General features: G+C 46.5%; 1 protein-coding gene across 1 annotated transcript in view; it reads left to right on the top strand.

The window, feature by feature from the left end:
* Nucleotides 1-18,670, top strand: part of LOC142391306 (zinc finger protein GLI2-like) — a 101,847-nt gene extending 83,177 nt beyond the window's left edge. The window contains exons 8-13 of the mRNA XM_075477074.1: nt 3,496-3,636; nt 8,399-8,548; nt 11,016-11,180; nt 13,303-13,581; nt 14,674-15,052; nt 16,619-18,670. Of these exons, the coding sequence (XP_075333189.1) occupies nt 3,496-3,636; nt 8,399-8,548; nt 11,016-11,180; nt 13,303-13,581; nt 14,674-15,052; nt 16,619-18,561 (3,057 nt within the window). The 3' untranslated portion in view covers nt 18,562-18,670. The remainder of the gene's footprint in view (nt 1-3,495; nt 3,637-8,398; nt 8,549-11,015; nt 11,181-13,302; nt 13,582-14,673; nt 15,053-16,618) is intronic.
* The last annotated feature ends 3,967 nt before the right edge of the window (nt 18,671-22,637 follow it).

The following is a 22,637-nucleotide window of genomic DNA, read 5'->3' as shown; positions in this document are numbered from 1 at the left end:
CTAGTTAACTAATGATAACTTAACTGCTGGTTAGCTAATGATAACTTAACTGCTAGTTAACCAATGCTAACTTAACTGCTAGTTAACTAATGTTAACTTAACTGCTGGTTAGCTAATGATAACTTAACTGCTGGTTAACTAATGCTAACTTAACTGCTGGTTAGCTAATGCTAACTTAACTGCTAGTTAACTAATGCTAACTGAACTGCTGGTTAACTAATGCTAACTTAACTGCTGGTTAGCTAATGCTAACTTAACTGCTAGTTAATTAATGCTAACTTAACTGCTGGTTAGCTAATGCTAACTTAACTAATAGTTAACTAATGCTAACTTAACTGCTAGTTAACTAATGCTAACTTAACTGCTAGTTCGCTAATGCTTCTACATCGTAGTACCAAAGCATCTCCCAATATTTCACGAGTAATATGGTTGTCTTTGTCACATTGTATTTGGCATTAGTAAATAATTATGCTCACTTACAGATATTTTACATGATATGAGTGATAACACGTGTTATAAGGCTTTATGCACAATATGTGTTGCCTTGAGATTTTTACTTGTTACTTTGGTGTAGGGGAGCGAGATCTGACGATATAAAATCGTGACTGGCGAGGAAGAGTGGAGAATCGCAGGCGATCTACCAAATTAGAGAAACCGTATAGATCGCCTTTGCCAATCAGCGCAATGATTTTTTTTTTTTTTTTTAATGCTGGTGTATGGTGTGTGTCCCCGTTAAAAGACACGGATACAGATGTCCAGTTTGTGGTGGATTTATTTGGCTGTGGTTCTTCTGGCATTTACACACAATAAACCCAGGGTGTACAGGCTAATGTTAGGTGAAAACAGCAAAGGGAAAATTACAAGCTGCTCACTGCTGCATCGGGAGGGGAAACGAAACTTTACAGCGACATCGTCTCACGCACAGGTGCGGTACATTCAGGAACATCGGAACGTCTATGGTGCGTTCACGAACGTTGGACGTATGAAAACTCACCGTAAAACACAATATAAACTAGAAATGCACTCAGAGAGTGCAGACCTCCGCCAGGTCGCGCCACCTTGTGGCAGGTCGCAAGATCGCAGCACGAACAGACGAACATCCAGACAGACAACCAACAGACTCGGGCGATCACATAACCTCCTTGGCGGAGGTAATTAATGTATTTAACTGAAAATAACCAAACAACATGGGCTTTCTAACAGGTGGAGTCAAGTCGTCATCAGTGGTTCGTTTTTCTATTTCCGGTTGCTTCACTCTCACTATGTCAGATGTCATTAATTAGATCATTATTTTTCATCTTGAATTGGCTTACAGTTGAATTACAATGTGTTGATTGCCAAATTCTTTCTTTTACTCCTTAGCTCTTCTGTGGTTCAGCATGTCGACTCAACTCTACTGTAATTGGTCTTTCTTTTTTTTTTTTTTTTGGATGGAAGATCGTGATAAAAAAATCGAAATCGTGATTTTATGCAAAAAAATCGTGATACAACATTTCGCCCACCCCTACTTTGGTGTGCCTTGGGCACAAAAAGTTTGGGAACCACTGCTGCAGACCGAAGTGCAGACCGAGCAGCAAACAGCGTAACAGGCGCGGCTGTCGGCAGCAGGCAGTGATACGAAGGGAGAGAAAATAGGGCCAAGTGATTGTGAGCTCTGACTTTTTCCTGGAGAACCATTTTGTGATGCAAATGTATTACTCTGTTGAACGCATATTGTTCTGAGAAGCAAAAGGCTTTATTTTTTAAGCCCCAGCCAACTAGCCGGACTACCTTCATCAACACCAAAACGAGGCTGGAAATCTGCTCACAGGACGCAGCAGGGGGTAAGAAGATGTTCAGAAATGATGTTGCTGATATGGGATGTCATACAGCTTCATGTCAGAAGAGGCGAACTGTCCCTTTAAAGCAAGTTAATCTACAGGGAAAGCTCCAGCTCTGAGCAAACTGTCCACATGAAAGGATGCCAGCTGCTCAGTTTGGACCAGCAGAGGATCTATGGATAGCAGGTGGTTCTGATGAGGTTTCACCCCGATAAGGACCGCTCTGATCCGTTCATCCTCTTTGATCAGGAATGATTTCGTCCTCTCTTCAGTCCCGTTGGCTGCAGGGACGACGGAACGATGGGAAATAATGTGAGAAAGAGCCGCCTGTGGAGTCTGAACCTTTGGAACTCAGTGAGCTCGTCTTTACGTGTTTGTCTGAAGAACAACATGACGCCTGATAAAAAGATGGAGGCTCAGGACTTTAAAGTGGGACATTTTGGGACACGATTGGACCCTTTTTTCATACTTGCTGACCAGTTTTAACTGAGTAAGAAGACCAGTTTAGTGCTGAAAGGGTTAAACCCTGAAGACTTGGACTGTTTGGGTGCAGTTTTCTACTCCCAGCTGGGAAAATGTCTTTGAGCTTTGGTTTGACCTTTGGTCGGTTTACGTTTGCGCCGCTGAATTAAAAAGGCGCCGTGGCTCGTAAACACGGGTCAGGTGCGTGTTTGTTTAAGTTAAAGGTTGTCAAAACACATCAGACATCAACATCAACAGATGCGATACCAGACGAGCTAACAGACGAGCTAAAATGAGCTAACAGACGAGCTAAAATGAGCTAACAGACGAGCTAACAGACGAGCTAACAGATGAGCTAACAGACGAGCTAAAAGACGAGCTAACAGACGAGCTAAAATGAGCTAACAGACGAGCTTACAGACGAGCTAAAATGAGCTAACAGATGAGCTTACAGACGAGCTAAAATGAGCTAACAGATTAGCTAAAATGAGCTTACAAACGAGCTAACAGATGAGCTAACAGACGAGCTAACAGATGAGCTAACAGACGAGCTAACAGATGAGCCAACAGATGACCTAACAGATGAGCTAACAGATGACCTAACAGATGAGCTAAAAGATGACCTAATAGACGAGCTAACAGACGAGCTAACAGACGAACTAACAGACAAGCTAACAGACGAACTAACAGACGAGCTAATAGATGAGCTAACAGACGAGCTAACAGACGAGCTAACAGATGAGCTAACAGACGAGCTAACATACGAGTTAACAGACGAGCTAATAGATGAGCTAATAGACGAGCTAACAGACAAGCTAAAATTAGCTAACAGACGAGCTAACAGACGAACTAACAGACGAGCTAATAGATGAGCTAATAGACGAGCTAACAGACAAGCTAAAATTAGCTAACAGATGAGCTAACAGACGAGCTAACAGACGAGTTAACAGACGAGCTAATAGATGAGCTAATAGACGAGCTAACAGACAAGCTAAAATTAGCTAACAGACGAGCTAACAGACGAACTAACAGACGAGCTAATAGATGAGCTAATAGACGAGCTAACAGACAAGCTAAAATTAGCTAACAGACGAGCTAACAGACGAGCTAACAGATGAGCTAAAAGATGAGCTAACAGACAAGCTAACAGATGCTGCTGGACTGTTCCACTCGTATTCCGGGGGTATCTGTAACACGTGTTTGACCCGTGCAGAACCACCGCAGCGGCCCGCTGGACCTGAAGGACGAGGCGGACCGAGACGAGTGCAAGCAGGAGCCCGAGGCGGTCTACGAGACCAACTGCCACTGGGAGGGCTGCAGCAAGGAGTACGACACGCAGGAGCAGCTGGTGCACGTAAGTGTGAGAGTTCAAAGGTCAACGCGCAGCTTTCAGAGCGTCCGCCGGGTCCCGGCTGAAAGGCCCTGAAACATTCCTCCCCTCCGCTGAAGCAAAGAGAGAAAGGAGGCAGCAGAGTGGGGGGGATTAGGGGGGTACCGTGGGGGGGCTCGGCTTCTCCTCGGGTCCAAAGTTGCTCCCAGAAAGCAGCTCCGTGGCTCCGGGCCCGGAGGCTTTGATGTGCGTCCTGTAAACAAACGCTCCTGTGGTGAAGTCGTTTTGTTTTCTACAAATAAAGAGCTCATTTTCTCTGGATTAAAGGGCAAACATGCAGCCAGCCATTATCCTTCAGTCTCAGTCCTGGTAAAACCCCAGAAACACACCCTGAGGCGCGTTTTCAGTACTCTGAAGGATCTCCATCAAATCAAATTAGATGGTCAGAAGATCCGTTGTGTCTTACACATCAACAATAAAGCTTCTAAAGAGTTTAATATCTGTATTAATGAATAAGGCTGTGTGAGAATATTAAAGGTAGGGTAGGAGATCCTGGATTTGGAGTCCAGCGAAGCTGCATTTTGAAAATACACCGGTAAAAAGTCCCAACCCTTTTCTTCACTTTCCCCCCGAAGGCACGCCTCTAGAGTACATGAACGCGCATGAGCACGAAGGTGCACGAGCGCTGTTCTGACAGCAAGCATCGATCGTTGCCGTATTTAGTATTTAGTATTTAGTTTATGCTAACTATACGTTTAATAATGCTAGGTGCTAGCCAAGCTGGCTCTAGTTTAGCTTCCTGCCAAGCTTCTGGACGCGTAATCCGTTCACGGAGCAGGGTACGCGCACAGGGGGAAGGAGGGGGGGGGGGGGGGGGGGGGCGAGAGCAGATTGCAGTTTGATAGACGGCATCAGAATCCCATCATTGTGAACGGTCCGTTCACAATGATGGGATTCACATTGGATACTGTTTTTCCTAGATTGTACGTTCTAGAGGCCACTAAAACTTTTCATATTTGTGTCAAAACTTTTAATTAATTGGTTGCAATTGGGGTGTGAAGAGTATTTCAAGCAATATGTAAAAAAATGTTCCAGAAAAAGATCCCCTACCCTGCCTTTAATGTTAAAGCCTCACTGGATGCTACATTACATTATATCCCCAAATTAAAGGTGCACTCACAATCAAAAAGGAAGTGAATGAAGTAAAATGCTGTATCAGTGACGCCGTTAGCTCATGCAGCTAACAGGAAGTGTTTGGCCGTTAGCTCACGCAGCTAACAGGAAGTGTTTGGTCGTTAGCTCACGCAGCTAACAGGGAGTGTTTGGCCGTTAGTTCACGCAGCTAACAGGAAGTGTTTGGCCGTTAGCTCACACAGCTAACAGGAAGTGTTTGGCCGTTAGTTAACGCAGCTAACAGGAAGTGTTTGGCCGTTAGCTCACGCAGCTAACAGGAAGTGTTTGGCCGTTAGTTCACGCAGCTAACAGGAAATGTTTGGCAGTTAGCTCATGCAGCTAACAGGAAGTGTTTGGCCGTTAGCTCATGCAGCTAAAAGGAAGTGTTTGGCCGTTAGTTAACGCAGCTAACAGGAAGTGTTTGGCCGTTAGCTCACGCAGCTAACAGGAAGTGTTTGGCAGTTAGCTCACGCAGCTAACAGGAAGTGTTTGGCAGTTAGCTCACGCAGCTAACAGGAAGTGTTTGGCCGTTAGCTCATGCAGCTAAAAGGAAGTGTTTGGTCGTTAACTTACGCAGCTAACAGGAAGTGTTTGGCTGTTAGCATACGCAGCTAACAGGAAGTATTTGGCTGTTAGCTCACGCAGCTAACAGGAAGTGTTTGGCCGTTAGTTAACGCAGCTAACAGGAAGTGTTTGGCCGTTAGCTCACGCAGCTAACAGGAAGTGTTTGGCCGTTAGTTAACGCAGCTAACAGGAAGTGTTTGGCCGTTAGCTCACGCAGCTAATAGGAAGTGTTTGGCCGTTAGTTAACGCAGCTAACAGGAAGTGTTTGGCCGTTAGCTCACGCAGCTAACAGGAAGTGTTTGGCCGTTAGCTCACGCAGCTAACAGGAAGTGTTTGGCCGTTAGCTCATGCAGCTAACAGGAAGTGTTTATATGGAAGATATCCAGGCGAAATTTAGAGAAAATTAATGAAAATATTTAACGAGAGAAGATTCAGAGGTTGACGGATGGGAGGATAGCGAGGGTCGACGAGGTCGTGATGACGGGTACGAACAGAGATGAACGCCGGTTCTTTTCCACTCAAACACTGAAGCCAGAATCAGGATCTGATGGAAAGACGTTTTACTGATTCTTACTGACGTTCATTTTACTGATTTTCTGTTGTTTTCATGTGGATAAAATGACAGAAAAACATGAAAAAGATCAGAAGTTGGAACAGCTTTGTTCACATTTGTTTTCATGAGTTCAGTAAAGGATCAAAAAGGGAAAAAAAGAAAAGAAAAACATGGAAATGAGTTCAGAATCCTGTGATGTCATCAGTGATGTCACCACATGCAAATTAGGTGAATTAATTAACTACCTTCATAAACTTTGGGTCCCACTCTGTATTTTTCCCAGTTACAGTTTCCTTTTATCTCCGACTGTTTTTAAGATGCAGCCTGTTGAAATCTGGTTGTTAATTATGTAAAACAGTGGGCGTGGCCTAATCAGGCCACTCAGTCTGACCAATCAGAGCAGGCTGGGCTTTTCTGAAGCCAACTCTGCTCAGCTAAATATCTCAGTCACAGAAAGGGAGTAAATACACATTTCACACTAATATTAACAATTTATCCAAAAGCCAGTGGGGTTCTGGACATAGCTGTGAACAGAAGGAATTTTAAGTTTTATTCCTCTAATTTATCCCCAATCCCCAATAACCAGACTTAAAAACAATCATCCTGCTGTTGATGTCACACAGTTTTAATTAATCATCATTTCCTAGTTTAAAAAGAAGAAGAAAAGTTTCTGCGTCGAATTAAAAAGGAGCTCTTCTACAATAAAGACCCCATATTTACTCCTTTACGGGTTCACAGTTTTACATGTTTAATAACCTGAAATAACCCGTTTTACGCACAATTTAAAGGGAATTTTTACTTTTTTAACCAGAAAATTAAGAGGCAATACGCTGGTAAATAGGCATCTTTAGGAAGAATAAAGAAATTAGAATCGCTTCACGGATCTGGCCTATATCTTGTGTAGATTAACCACATTTTGGCTTTTTAGCTTAATACAAAATCAAAATGCGCTCAAATTGCCACAAATAAAATGCCGAAATATAAAATGTCTTCATGGTGTCGCCACAACAAACCCTTTAATGGAAATGTTCCTTTAAAGAGTCCATTTTATCCTCATTTTTAGGTTCATTGTGTTATTTTGTGGGTCAACAGAAATTATTTATTTTGATATTTTAATTTGCTTTAATACCAACACACCATGGCTGTGTTCGAAACCGCATACTGCATACTACATATTACATACTACATACTGCATACTGCATACTGCATACTACATATTACATACTACATACTACATACTGCATACTGCATACTACATACTGCATACTACATACTACATACTGCATACTGCATACTAAATACAGCATACTGCATACTACATACTAAATACCGCATACTGCATACTACATACTGCATACTACATACTACATACTGCATACTGCATACTAAATACAGCATACTACATACTAAATACCGCATACTGCATACTGCATACTGCATACTCATCGATCAGACAGTATGCAGAGTGTTTACCCACAATGCATTTCGCTCCTGCCCGAGCCGAAATCAGCCGGCCTGAAGCTGATTTCTCTTAAGCTCTAAACTCTGTAAACTTTAGCAACATTTGAAACATTTTCAGGTGAGAAAGTAGTCGTTTAGATCCCCAACGTGTTGAAAACCTGACAAAATACCGGCTATTTACTATTTTGTTCCCACAAATTCGGCGCTGCTAAAGCTAGCCGCAGTGAGCAACGCACTTCCTGTTATTTTCACAAAATAAAATACCCGTTGCCTTTTATCATAGGGAAAGCCATTACCATACAATTGGTGCTTTTGTTTTGAAAACAGGAAGTGAACCTACCCTCGTTGTAGCTAGCTTGAAACTGCCGTTTTGACAGGAAATGACGATCGTCGACGTCACGTTACGTTGCATCTTGGGTAGTTTGAGTATGAGTAGTAACCTCATGATGCATACCCAACATTTCGGAGAATCTAGTATGCATCCGGGAACTTAAAAAAAGTTAAAGTTTGTAGGAGTAGTGGGAGTAGTAGGCGGTTTGGAACACAGCCATTATTATCTTCAACGCTTCATTTGAGCTCCTGTCCCTTTAAGGCCCCGCCTCCTGCTCTGATTGGTCGAAATATGCGAATTTTGATTCAAACCGTGTTCTTCATTTAAGACAAATTATCCAGTCAGCATGCAGTTGGGGTTCATTGTGATGTCATCAAGTAAAGGAAGTAGAGGCATTTTAAGCTTCTTTATCCAACAGCCTGAGACGGTAAATGAGATTTTTAGAAAAATGTAAAAACTAAGCACGCAGGCAGATTGTGTCAGCGACTTATTTTAGGAAAATTAGACTTCCAGGACTGAAATTCCAGAGAATGAAACAGAATGTGAGCGTTTGTAATTAGCAGCACTGTAACATGTTGCTGTGGCCTTCCTCTGGGATTTCTTCTGATAAGACGGATCTGTGCAGAAACATCCAGCCGAGAGCAACACCAGAGCCTCTTAGTGGACAGAAAAGCCTCATTTCTTTCCTCCTGCGTGTCCCACAGCACATCAATAATGACCACATCCACGGAGAGAAGAAGGAGTTCGTGTGCCGCTGGGAGGACTGTTCGCGGGAGCAGAAGCCCTTCAAAGCTCAGTACATGCTGGTGGTTCACATGCGCCGGCACACCGGGGAGAAGCCACACAAGTGCACGGTGGGTAACGGATGGGCTCGCCGCCCCCACGGGCCCCCCGACGGGCCCCTGGAGGCCGGCAGCTCGCACTCTCTAAACACTGGCAACTACAGATGTGCACGTGGTTTTATCACTGATGAAGAGGCTGTAACACGCTTTCTCTGGGGCAGCAGGACCGGAGGTATGGAAGTTTTTCTGTGCCATCAGAGTTTGAATACGAATTTCTAATATTGAATTTTTACAGCATCAAAATCAGACTTTGAATTTGAAAAACCAACAGTGTAAAAAAAAAAAAAAATCAATTTCTAAAAACAAAAATCTGTGGAAAAACATTCAACTTAAAAAAATTGGACAGATCAGCTCAATAGATATTAGTAATATCTATTAGTAAAACATCTATTACTCAATTTTACTAACACAAATGGCAAATAAAGTAAACTCGCTCACCGAAGCACCATCACCCGCGTTGGTGGACATGGCTGATCAGGGATCCATTGCTTCTCCCTCTTTACCCGGATGTTGAGTCTTTCTTTCTTGGTTCTTTTTCCACTGAATTTTTTCCAATGAAATTTTTTCCATTGAATTTTTTTCCATAAATTGTTTTTCCATTGATTATTTTTAATTGATTTTTTTTATATTTAATTTTTTGAAGTTGAACTTTTTTTCCATTGAATTTTTTTAATTTAATTTTTTCTATTGATTTTTTTAAGTTGAATTTTTTTTCCACTGAATTTTTTTAATTTAATTTTTTTCTATTGAATTTTCTTAAGTTGAATTTTTTTTCCATTGAATTTTTAGAAATTGATTTTTTTTACACTGTTGGTTTTTCAAATTCAAAGTCGGATTTTGATGCTGTAAAAATTAAATATTAGAAATTCGTATTCAAACTCTGATGGCACAGAAAAACTTCCATACGGAGGTTTCCTTCTCTCCTCGACTCACCGCAGATCATTTTAGAGTCTGCGAAGATTAAGATGTTTTATCTCTTAAGGCTGAGCGAGCTGAATGTTCGGGGAGTTCTTCCTCATTTCTTTTAACCTGTGAAGAAATTTAAGCTCCTTGAAATAAGTCGGCGCCAGGGCTGGGCAACGATTAAAATGTTTAATCTAATTAATCACATGATTTCTCTGATTAATCACGATTAATCGCATTTGTACCCAGAATCCAAAAATGAATCCAAAAGTAGTGTATAGCTTTTAGCATTTAGTTTTATTTTAAATGTGCTGCCATATGAATGAAAGTGCCATAACATTTGTTGTGCAAACACACTTTTAACATCAGCATCTTTCTGTAGTTTTTATGTAGAAGCCTCGCTCCACTGTCTGTTTCCTTGAATGACTTGCTGCTATCAGTTGTGTGTTTTGCCTTTAAGTGATATTTTAGACTGGAACTACTACGCTGAGAAGACAATTCAACTTGGTTGTAAATGCAGGAGTTTTTAAAAAATATATATATTTTGAAATCCGTGCTTTTATGTTGAAACAAGTAAAACAGGAAGTAGCGCCGGTTAGCTCCGTTAGCTTCACACCTGTAGCTGTGATGTTACCTCCTAGTTTATCTTTATTTTATTACTACATGCTTCGTGGTGTTTGCTGTAACTGTGTGAATGTGATGCATTCAACAGACTTAACAAGTTAACGCGCACAGCCCTAGTCGGCGCCAAATATTACAACTCAGCTGAGTCGTGACCCTAAAATAAAGAAGTTTGTGCAGCTTAATACGAGACACATTTGGCAACGCTGGAGACACTTAAGCACATGTGTAACTAAATATTTCTGTTGCTTAGATTTGACAAAACAGACAACATCTGCTGCGTCCTGTGAGCAGAGTTCCAGCCTCGTTTTGGTGTTGATGAAGGCAGTCCGGCTAGTTGGCTGGGGTTTAAAAAATAAAGCGTTTTGCTTCTCAAAACAATATGCGTTCAACAGAGTAATACATTTGCATCACAAAATGGTTCTCCAGGAAAAAGTCAGACCTCACAATCTTTTGGCCCTATTTTCTCTCCCTTCGTATCACTGCCTGCTGCCGCCTGCCGACAGCCGCGCCTGTTACGGTGTTTGCTGCTCGCTCTGCACAGCAGGCAGTGATACGAAGGGAGAGAAAATAGGGCCAAGAGATTGTGAGGTCTGACTTTTTCCTGGAGAACGATTTTGTGATGCAAATGTATTACTCTGTTGAACACAGATTGTTCTGAGAAGCAAGACGCTTTATTTTTTAAGCCCCAGCCAACTAGCTGGACTACCTTCATCAACACCAAAACGAGGCTGGAACTCTGCTCACAGGACGCAGCAGGGGGTAAGAAGATGTTCATAAATGATGTTGCTGATATGGGATGTTATACAGCTTCATGTCAAAAGAGTCAAACTGTCCCTTTAAGATCAGCGCCTCAGAGCAGCGTGGAAGCCTGATTCAGGCCTTTCAGGAAAATGAGTGTCATAGTTGGGTTGTCTCTGATGACTTAAACTTTCTCTTTTCTGCTCCTCTGCAGTTCGAGGGCTGCTCGAAGGCGTACTCTCGTCTGGAGAATCTTAAAACTCACCTGCGTTCGCACACCGGAGAGAAGCCCTACGTCTGTGAGCACGAAGGATGCAACAAAGCCTTCTCCAACGCCTCGGACCGGGCCAAGCACCAGAACCGGACGCACTCCAACGAGGTACAAAAGACCTTCTGAAGCTTCACACAGACTGCGTTATGCAGCTCCATCAGATATTCTCTCAGAGAGGCAGAATGCGAGCTGATTGAAGTAGATGAGAGGCTGCTGGGAGTGACAGGGAATAATCTGTCATGACCCGTGGCTCACAGCTGGGCCAAAGTTGGGCCAAAGCTGGGCCAAAGCTGGGCCAAAGCTGGGCCAAAGCTGGGCCAAAGCTGGGCTCAGAGCTGGGCTCACAGCTGGGCTCACAGCTGGGCCAAAGCTGGGCCAAAGCTGGGCTCAAAGCTGGGCTCAGAGCTGGGCTCAGAGCTGGGCCAAAGCTGGGCCAAAGCTGGGCCAAAGCTGGGCCAAAGCTGGGCCAAAGCTGGGCCAAAGCTGGGCCAAAGCTGGGCCAAAGCTGGGCTCAGAGCTGGGCTCAGAGCTGGGCTCAGAGCTGGGCCAAAGCTGGGCCAAAGCTGGGCCAAAGCTGGGCTCAAAGCTGGGCTCAAAGCTGGGCTCAGAGCTGGGCTCACAGCTGGGCTCAGAGCTGGGCTCACAGCTGGGCCAAAGCTGGGCCAAAGCTGGGCCAAAGCTGGGCTCAAAGCTGGGCTCAAAGCTGGGCCAAAGCTGGGCCAAAGCTGGGCTCAGAGCTGGGCTCACAGCTGGGCTCAGAGCTGGGCTCAAAGCTGGGCTCAAAGCCGGGCCAAAGCTGGGCCAAAGCTGGGCCAAAGCTGGGCTCAAAGCTGGGCTCAAAGCTGGGCCAAAGGTGGGCCAAAGCTGGGCTCAAAGCTGGGCTCAAAGCTGGGCTCAAAGCTGTGCCAAAGCTGAGTTCAAAGCTGGGCTCAAAGCTGGGCTCAAAGCTGGGCTCAAAGCTGGGCTCAAAGCCGGGCCAAAGCTGGGCCAAAGCTGGGCTCAAAGCTGGGCTCAAAGCTGGGCCAAAGGTGGGCCAAAGCTGGGCTCAAAGCTGGGCTCAAAGCTGGGCTCAAAGCTGGGCTCAAAGCTGGGCTCAAAGCTGGGCTCAAAGCTGGGCCAAAGCTGGGCCAAAGCTGGGCCAAAGCTGGGCTCAAAGCTGGGCCAAAGCTGGGCTCAAAGCTGGGCTCAAAGCTGGGCTCAAAGCTGGGCTCACAGCTGGGCCAAAGCTGGGCTCAAAGCTGGGCCAAAGCTGGGCTTCAGAGCGCCGTCCGCCCCCTTTAACAGGTGTTGCCTCGGTCCCACTGTGCATGTCTGCAGATGTTTGTGCGTAAATAACAGAAAACGCTGTAAAACTTCTACGTGTTACAGCAAAGGTCACGTTAAAGGACGTACTAAACATGCTAAATGTCCTTGTTCCAACTCAAACTGCTAACACCACAGGTGTTTGTAACGTCTGTAACTCGAGCTGCTAACACCACAGGTGTTTGTAACATCTGTAACTCGAGCTGCTAACACCACAGGTGTTTGTAACATCTGTAACTCCAGCTGCTAACACCACAGGTGTTTGTAACATCTGTAACTCAAGCTGCTAACACCACAGGTGTTTGTAACGTCTGTAACTCCAGCTGCTAACACCACAGGTGTTTGTAACGTCTGTAACTCCAGCTGCTAACACCACAGGTGTTTGTAACGTCTCTAACTCGAGCTGCTAACACCACAGGTGTTTGTAACGTCTGTAACTCGAGCTGCTAACACCACAGGTGTTTGTAACGTCTCTAACTCGAGCTGCTAACACCACAGGTGTTTGTAACGTCTGTAACTCGAGCTGCTAACACCACAGGTGTTTGTAACGTCTGTAACTCGAGCTGCTAACACCACAGGTGTTTGTAACGTCTGTAACTCAAGCTGCTAACACCACAGGTGTTTGTAACGTCTCTAACTCGAGCTGCTAACACCACAGGTGTTTGTAACGTCTCTAACTCGAGCTGCTAACACCACAGGTGTTTGTAACGTCTGTAACTCCAGCTGCTAACACCACAGGTGTTTGTAACATCTGTAACTCGAGCTGCTAACACCACAGGTGTTTGTAACGTCTGTAACTCGAGCTGCTAACACCACAGGTGTTTGTAACGTCTGTAACTCAAGCTGCTAACACCACAGGTGTTTGTAACGTCTGTAACTCGAGCTGCTAACACCACAGGTGTTTGTAACGTCTCTAACTCTTCTGCAGAAACCGTACGTCTGTAAGATCCCCGGCTGCACCAAGCGCTACACGGATCCCAGCTCCCTCAGGAAGCACGTAAAGACCGTCCACGGCCCCGAGGCCCACGTCACCAAGAAGCAGCGCAGCGACCTGCCGCCGCGGCCTCCCGGGCCCCGGGAGAACGGCGAGAACGAAACGGGCGGCAGGGAGAGGCTCCAGAGGGAGGACAAGATGTCGGACAACAGCTCCCCCGGAGGCATGGAGGACTACCTGCATGTCAAGTCCATCAAGACGGAGAACTCTGTGGTAAGAACGTTCCCCAGTTTGAGTTCTTTTGGCTCGGCTTACTCACAGAATGACCAATAAATGGGACAAATTAGTCAGAATTAAAGAAACTGTAGAATCAACTGAACCCAAAAGCTTTATGTCCTTTACCTGCTGCTTGACTTTTTCCATTTCTTCCTCTTTTCTAACTTTCCTGCTGACAGACTTTACTAAGGTGAGCTCTCCGATGTCTTCTTCCTTTCACCTTTTACATTATCTTTCATCTTTCACACCACCTTTTACACCACCTTTCTCTCATTAAGTTACTTCTTTCAGCGTCTTTACACGAAGGTTTTGAGATGTTTAGCTGTTGAGTCCTGTACAGCTGATCCGTTTAAGTGGCTCATAGTTTTTGTCCTGTACCTTAAAAAGAAGAAGATTTTAGGCTCCTTCGGGCGAACCTCTTCATTCATTTTCTTTAAACGCAGCTGGCGTTTGTTCTCTAACAGCAGCTATTTTGGGAGGTGGAGACAGAAAAAAAGGCAAAAATCCAAGAGGGACAAAAGAAAACCCTCATTTTTCTGCGGGACGTTGAAAAAATAAGAAAATTAACAAAGAAATATTTTTTTGTGGAGGATGTGATGTATTCTTTTTCTTCATCTTCGACCTCCTTCAGCCTATAACAGCCCACTTATATGTCAAATAATAAATCAACAAGCAAAATGTAGTGATTCCAGAAATAAATCCATGAATATTTTTACAAACGTATTCTTTTTGTGGCACTCGTGGCATTCCGTACCTCGTGGCATTCCGCACTCATTGTTTTTTTTTAAAAATGTTGTAAATAAGAATAATGAGAATTCAGCAGCGACCTGAGTCGATCTTTCATACTCTGAACCTCCATCGGTTTCGAGGATAAAAGGATAAAAGATAAAGATGCGTAACTAATCTGTGGCGCACCCCCACCTCTCCACCCCCGCTACCCACTAAAAAAACAAAACACTCATTATTTACAATTAGGCTGCGGGAGGATAAAAGGCCGAGTCGGTCGCTGTCCTGAATGCCGTGCTAACCACTGCTCCAGTGAAACAAACCGTTCATCTCCGTCCACTCTTCTTCCACCCCCGTCTGCAGATGTATCAGTCCAGCCCTGGCGGTCAGTCATCATGTAGCAGCGAACCATCGCCACTTGGCACCAACAATGACAGTGGAGTAGAAACGGCGGCGCACAGCGGGGGGAGCCTGGGGGACCTCAGCACCCTGGGGGACCTCAGCACCCTGGGGGACTTCAGCACCCTGGACGACCTGCCGTTCGTGGAGTCCCTGGGCTTTGAGGATTCCTCCGGTGGGGTCGTGGCGGTGGGCCTCCACCACAGAAAGCAGCTCGGCACCAGCCAGCGCCTGGAGCACCTGAAGAAGGAGAAGCTGAAGACGGTGAGGGACTCCTGTCGGTGGGCCAGTTACCCAACACCCCCGGTCCTCGGCACCCAGCTACCACCCATACCGACCAGCGGTAAGTTGGGCTTTCCAGGACTCTACGTTTGGCTAAATTAAGATGGCTGCACCCTTTTAAAGAGGCCGTGTAATGCTTTGAGGTTTCCTGCCGTTCTTCTGTGTGTTTTACATAATCTTTCACTTTATACACCACCTTTCACACCATATTTCAGATTTTACACCACCTTTACACCACCTTTAACACCATATTTCACATTTTACACCACCTTTCACACCACCTTTTGCACCATATTTCACATTTTACACCACCTTTAACACCATATTTCACATTTTACACCACCTTTACGCCACCTTTCACACCATATTTCACATTTTACACCACCTTTCACACCATATTTCACATTTTACACCACCTTTACACCACCTTTCACACCATATTTCACATTTTACACCACCTTTACACCACCTTTCACACCATATTTCACCATTTACACCACCTTTCTCATTTTACACCACGTTTCACCTTTTTACACCACCTTTCTCATTTTACTCCATCTTTCACCTTTTACACCATCTTTCTCATTTTACACCACCTTTCACATCATATTTAACCTTTTACACCACCTTTCACCTTTCACTCCATCTTTGTCCTTTTACTCCACCTTTCCATTTCCTTATTTAGCTTTTTATGCAAATAATAAAACCGAACCGAAGGGAATTCTGTCACAAAGATCACCCTGAATCACCTTCTTCCACTTAGTGACATCATCACATAACAAAGGTACATCATCCCGACATGGCGCCAACTTTAAAACACCCCAAACAGAGAATGATCTCTGCCAATCTGAATTGGTCAGCTGACCAATCAGAGCGAGCTGGGGCTGTTTGGGGGCGGGGCCTTTAAAGAGACAGGAACCAAAACTGAGCTGCAGCAACGACCAGGACAAAAGCTTCTTCGGTCAATGATCACCGGACCGTTTTATGCTGAGTAATAAGGGGACTTCGTCTTGAATCTCTGCCGTCTTATCCACCGAACAGTCCGGTGAAGTTCGGTCTGAACAGGTCGAGCAGAAGCAGCCAGCTTCCAGCCTGAAGGGCTCACAGTACATTAACCGATACAAACAGACAGAATACGGATAGTTGATTCAGTATTTTTGGGGTTTTTTATGCCTTTAATTTTAGGACAGTTCGAAAGAGACAGGAAGCAGAGAGAGGGGAAAGACATGCAGCAAAGGGCCGCTCTGTGCGGGAGTCGAACCGGGGCCAGCTGCAGCGAGGACTGTAGCCTCTGTACCTGGGGCGGCTCCTTAACCCACTACGCCACCGACCGTCCCTGTTTTCACACTTTTTAAAAAGGTTCAGAGCTATGAAACTAACGGTCTATGGAAAACTGTAGTATCCAGGAAATACCTTGATATCGTTTATGACAGAAAACCTTTGTAAAGGATTCAATACACTCGTTATGGAGCCTCATAGCATAGAAATTAGGTCTTCGGATTAGGGTCAGGGTTAGGGTAACAGCTGAAGGAGTTTATTGGGTTCATCAGGGCTTGACTGCTTAAAAGTAAAGAGATGTGTGTCTTCACCCGAAAAATATCCAACATTTTCACTTGTTCATTCACAGGGTCCCTCCTGGAGAGTCCAGGTATGGGTGGTGGTCCAGCGTCCTTCCCTGGTTCCGGCCTGGGTGAACTGAGCTCCGGTAAAGTGACTCTGCTGGGAAACCTTTACGAGCGACGTGACAGCACTTCCAGCACCTTGAGCTCGGTCTACACCCTCAGCCGCCGCTCCTCAGGCATCTCCCCATGTTTCTCCAGTCGTCGCTCAAGTCAGACCTCTCAGTTCGGTGCCAACCGCCCCAGCAACAACAGCTCGGCCGACTCCTACGACCCCATCTCGGCTGACATCTCGCGGCGCTCCAGTCAAGCCAGTCAGTGTGGGGGGAGCAGTGGATCGGCGGGGTACAGAGCAGGGGGAGGCCTTCCCAACCCCCTCAGCCTCACCCCAGCCCAGCACTACCACCTCAAGGCCAAATATGCTGCTGCCACTGGGGGTGCACCACCGACACCTCTTCCATATATTGACCAAATGTGTCTGAAGTCCCACACCGCCCTAAATGGAGACTTCAACGCCAACTTCAACGCCAACAAAAGCCTGTCATCCAGGCAGTACAGCACGGGACGGAGTTTGATGCCCCATGAAGTCCCATCGCACATCCCCCGTCGAGCCAGTGACCCTGTGAGACAGTTCGATCCTTTCAGCCAGCCGCACATGCAGCGCTACAGCAGCGTGGGTACACTGAGCGGAGGCCAGGCGATGCAGCCTCACCCGCCCCCTGCAGCAGATCGCAGGCGTTCCTTCCAGCAAGGCTGCCCTCCGTCCAACGGTGGTCTCCATCGCTATTCCTACACCCTGCAACCTCCAAGCATTTCAGAGAGCGTCGCCATTGAGACAAGAGTGAAAGACAATGGAGACGCAATTAATCCGCATGATTTTCCAGGAGCTCCGAACGTCCCGCAGCAGGTGTACTACCAGAGAAGCATGGCCGCCGTGACCCTGGCGCCTGCAGGCCAGAGTCCAGGGCAGCGCCAGCCCATGAGTCCATCCTCACCACAAGACAGCGCGACAGGTGTGCAGTGGAACCGAGCTACCTCGAACCCAACTGATGCCACCCATCAGTACTCCAAAGTTCAGGGACGAGGGAACTTGGCTGTCCTCCAACAAAACCAGAACTTTGGACCCATGAACTCCAACCAGCAGATGGTTCAAAGACTCACCAACACAGCGCAGCACAGGTGCTCACAGCCGAGCTCTGAACCAAGGGCAAACCGCCTACAACCGCTGTCCAGTCAGTGTGAAGCCGTCAATCAGTACAGGTTCAACGGCTCTTACGATCAGAACGGTAACAGCAGCTACCCGCTGTGTGGCGGCGGCGCTGCAGGGAGCGTCCTCGGCTGCAAGCAGGAGCCGCCAGACGTGGGCTTTGCTGCCCACCAGCCAGTGCAGATAAAAATTGAGGAATGCGATGCATCAATTATGAAAATAAATCAGCAGAACTGTAACGTGACCTCCCAGAACAGCCTGCCAACTGAAAACCAGAACCAGCTCCAACCAAGGCCGCCAACAGAGCCGATCTGTGTCAACATCTCAAGCCCAACGCTGATGCAGCAAACGGATGCTTCCAAGTTATCCACGAATGGAGTCCTAGGACTTCATGACAACGCTCTGCTCTACGCAGGGCAGATTCAAGTGTTTGAGCCCAACGGGAACTTGGGCTGCCGCGTCACGAGCGCATCTCCCAGCTCACGAGCGCCGGCGCTGGAGCGCGCTCAGATAGACTTCGACAGCATGCTGGATGACGGGGATCAGTCCAGCCTCATGTCGGGAACCCTGAGTCCCGGTCTGCTCCAGAGCTTGTCCCAGAGTTCTTCCCGCCTCACGACGCCCAGCATCTCCGTCACGTTGCCCTCCGTGCCGGCGGGGACGGGGAACATGGCCATCGGGGACATGACCTCGCTGCTGACTGCTCTGGCAGAGGAAAGCAAGTACCTGAACTTGATGTCTTAGCTACAGCTACATCCTCTGACGGATCCGCGGGACTCTACGGCTCCTTTTTCTTGTACAGATCTCTGAGTTAATTATTTAAAAATGGCAATTTAAAAGAAAACCCATTCTTTTTTTTTCTGCCTCTTGGGTGATAAATATGATGTAATCAGCAGAAGTCAGTTGTCGAACAGGTCTGAAGTAATTCATTTTACTAAGTGCCTGCAATGATTACATTGAAAATGTGCAGATTCAAGCGGGCAGAAGGAAACCGACTGTACCAGCGGCTGCTTTGACACTGTAAATGTTTGTTCCAGGAGAAAACTGACCCATCACCACCTTCTTCTTTCCTCCATCAGTTAGACTTTAACTCTCAGAGACTTGATCTGTGACTGGAATCATGAATTAAGTCGTGCTCTGTAGACTTGGTGGCTCTGAATACTGAACACTTGAGTAGAGTCGAGCTTTTTCCTTTTTGTACATTGTTGCACCAGTTTGTTCAACTGGTTTCCATGTAAATATCATTTGTACATTTCTAACAAATACAATATTGACTGATCTTTTTTTACAAACTGTTGGTGTTTTCCTTTAAGCTGAAGCTGCGGGGCTGTCCTGTGCTGATTTCTGACATATAAAGGGGTTTAAAATGGGAAACAGTAGGAACCATTTATATTTTCTATCAGTTCCAAACAGGACTGGGTTCAAATGTGGGCTGAATGTGTTGAACTGTTTCCATCTTCAGACTACCTACAACCCTGTGAACATACCAAACCTTCTTAATCAGCGTGTTTGGGTCGGTTCTGGACGCCCAGAAACTCTCCACAGATTCAGGCTGAACGCCTCTCCTCTGTAATCCAGTCAGCTTCCTGGTGTTGGAGGTGTTTAAGAGCTGGTTATCTGGCACCAAACCGTTATCAGGACATGTTAAAGGTGCTTTTGCAGGTGTTAGGTGTAGAGGTAATGGTGGGGGGGGTCCACCCTGAGATAGGATGGTGTTCACGAACAGCAGCCGGGAGTAGCTCCACCGCTGCTCTGGATGGGTCAGCCGCAGCATTAAAGTGTCCAACAGCGGACGGCCTGTAAGCCGCCCTGGCCTTCCTGATGTCCGTCTTCAGGCTGTCCCATTGGAGCTGCTGGGTTCCAGATGTTAGGGAACCGAAGCCCACATGTTTACAGAACTGCTGTGTTTGCAGTCACATGTGGGCCAGTGGACTCCATGATAAAGTCAAATCAAGACAGAAATGAGTCGGGAAGACGTGCATCACACAGTTCCTGCTCACGATGAGCTGGATCTCCAACCAGAACCAGAAGCTGCTGCAGGAAATGGGCTCAGTATCCATCAGATCTCCAACTCCATCCAGCTCCTTCCATCCATCCAGCTCCTTCCATCCAGCTCCTTCCATATAGCCTAGCTCCTTCCATATAGCCTAGCTCCTTCCATATAGTCTAGCTCCTTCCATCTAGCTCCTTCCATATAGCCTAGCTCCTTCCATATAGTCTAGCTCCTTCCATATAGCTCCTTCCATCTAGCCTAGCTCCTTCCATCCAGCTCCTTCCATATAGCCTAACTCCTTCCATATAGCCTAGCTCCTTCCATATAGCCTAGCTCCTTCCATATAGCCTAGCTCCTTCCATATAGTCTAGCTCCTTCCATCTAGCCTAGCTCCTTCCATATAGCCTAGCTCCTTCCATATAGTCTAGCTCCTTCCATATAGCTCCTTCCATATAGCCTAGCTCCTTCCATCTAGCTCCTTCCATCTAGCTCCTTCCATATAGCCTAGCTCCTTCCATCTAGCTCCGTCCATATAGCTCCTTCCATATAGCTCCTTCCATCTAGCTCCTTCCATATAGCTCCTTCCATCTAGCCTAGGTCCTTCCATCTAGCTCCTTCCATATATCCTAGCTCCTTCCATCTAGCTCCTTCCATCTAGCCTAGCTCCTTCCATCTAGCTCCTTCCATATAGCCTAGCTCCTTCCATCTAGCTCCTTCCATATAGCCTAGCTCCTTCCATCTAGCTCCTTCCATATAGCCTAGCTCCTTCCATCTAGCTCCTTCCATATAGCCTAGCTCCTTCCATATAGCTCCTTCCATCTGGCTCCTTCCATATAGCCTAGCTCCTTCCATATAGCTCCTTCCATCAAGCCTAGCTCCTTCCATCTAGCTTAGCTCCTTCCATATAGCTCCTTCCATATAGCATAGCTCCTTCCATATAGCTCCTTCCATCTAGCTCCTTCCATATAGCCTAGCTCCTTCCATATAGCTCCTTCCATATAGCTCCTTCCATCCAGCTCCTTCCATCTAGCCTAGCTCCTTCCATCTAGCTACTTCCATCCAGCTCCTTCCATATAGCCTAGCTCCTTCCATCTAGCCTAGCTCCTTCCATATAGCCTAGCTCCTTCCATATAGCTCCTTCCATATAGCCTAGCTCCTTCCATATAGCTCCTTCCATCTAGCCTAGCTCCTTCCATCTAGCTCCTTCCATATAGCCTAGCTCCTTCCATATAGCTCCTTCCATCTAGCTCCTTCCATCCAGCCTAGCTCCTTCCATATAGCTCCTTCCATATAGCCTAGCTCCTTCCATATAGCTCCTTCCATCTAGCCTAGCTCCTTCCATCTAGCTCCTTCCATATAGCCTAGCTCCTTCCATATAGCTCCTTCCATCTAGCTCCTTCCATCCAGCCTAGCTCCTTCCATATAGCCTAGCTCCTTCCATATAGCTCCTTCCATATAGCTCCTTCCATCTAGCCTACCTCCTTCCATCCAGCCTAGCTCCTTCCATATAGCTCCTTCCATCTAGCCTAGCTCCTTCCATCCAGCCTAGCTCCTTCCATCTAGCTCCTTCCATCTAGCCTAGCTCCTTCCATATAGCTCCTTCCATATAGCCTAGCTCCTTCCATATAGCCTAGCTCCTTCCATATAGCTCCTTCCATCTAGCCTAGCTCCTTCCATCCAGCCTAGCTCCTTCCATCTAGCTCCTTCCATCTAGCCTAGCTCCTTCCATATAGCTCCTTCCATCCAGCCTAGCTCCTTCCATATAGCCTAGCTCCTTCCATATAGCTCCTTCCATATAGCTCCTTCCATCTAGCCTACCTCCTTCCATCCAGCCTAGCTCCTTCCATATAGCTCCTTCCATCTAGCCTAGCTCCTTCCATCTAGCTCCTTCCATCTAGCCTAGCTCCTTCCATATAGCTCCTTCCATATAGCCTAGCTCCTTCCATCTAGCCTAGCTCCTTCCATATAGCTCCTTCCATATAGCTCCTTCCATCTAGCCTAGCTCCTTCCATCCAGCCTAGCTCCTTCCATCTAGCTCCTTCCATCTAGCCTAGCTCCTTCCATATAGCTCCTTCCATTTAGCCTAGCTCCTTCCATATAGCTCCTTCCATCTAGCCTAGCTCCTTCCATCTAGCCTAGCTCCTTCCATCCAGCCTAGCTCCTTCCATATAGCTCCTTCCATCTAGCCTAGCTCCTTCCATCTATCCTAGCTCCTTCCATCCAGCCTAGCTCCTTCCATCCAGCCTAGCTCCTTCCATATAGCTCCTTCCATCCAGCTCCAGGACTGCTTTGTTCAATAAACACAAACTCAGTGACTCGCAGCTGCTGAGACGGACGAACCAGCGACTGAGATGTAATCTGGAGGTTTCAGAGCCTTTCCCATGAAGCGTTAGCTCTCTGCGCTGTGAACGATGCGGGCCGGCTGGTCTTCATGTTGGTAAAGCCTGAGCTGACGGTTTGGTGGTCTTTGACCCTACCAGCCTGAGAAGGAGCTGAGTGGGATCCAGACTGGATCTAAAGGAAGAACCACTCTGACGTGGTGTCAGTCACACGCAGAGCTGGTAAATATTATCCTCCGTCAGGCCGTCCCTTGATGGTTTCCTGCAGAGGGGAGAGTGTTGACGGCTTCAATAATTCACCAACAAAACTTTAGTCTTTGAAGCCGGGACCCTGCGCCCCGTGCCGACGGCGCACTTTTCTTTCTCCTTTCTTGTTCCACGTCAGTCTGAGCCGCCGCACGACCTCTTTGCTTTGAAATAGCTTCCCCTGACCTCGTCTCACCTCGCCTGGAAGAGCGAGCCTGACACCGCGCAGATCCTCCCTGGTA

The sequence above is a fragment of the Odontesthes bonariensis genome, chromosome 11 (assembly GCF_027942865.1).
Source record: "Odontesthes bonariensis isolate fOdoBon6 chromosome 11, fOdoBon6.hap1, whole genome shotgun sequence".
Classification (NCBI taxonomy): domain Eukaryota; kingdom Metazoa; phylum Chordata; class Actinopteri; order Atheriniformes; family Atherinopsidae; genus Odontesthes; species Odontesthes bonariensis.
The sequence above is the reverse complement of the archived record's forward strand: the minus strand, read 5'-3'. Positions and strand labels throughout refer to the sequence as shown.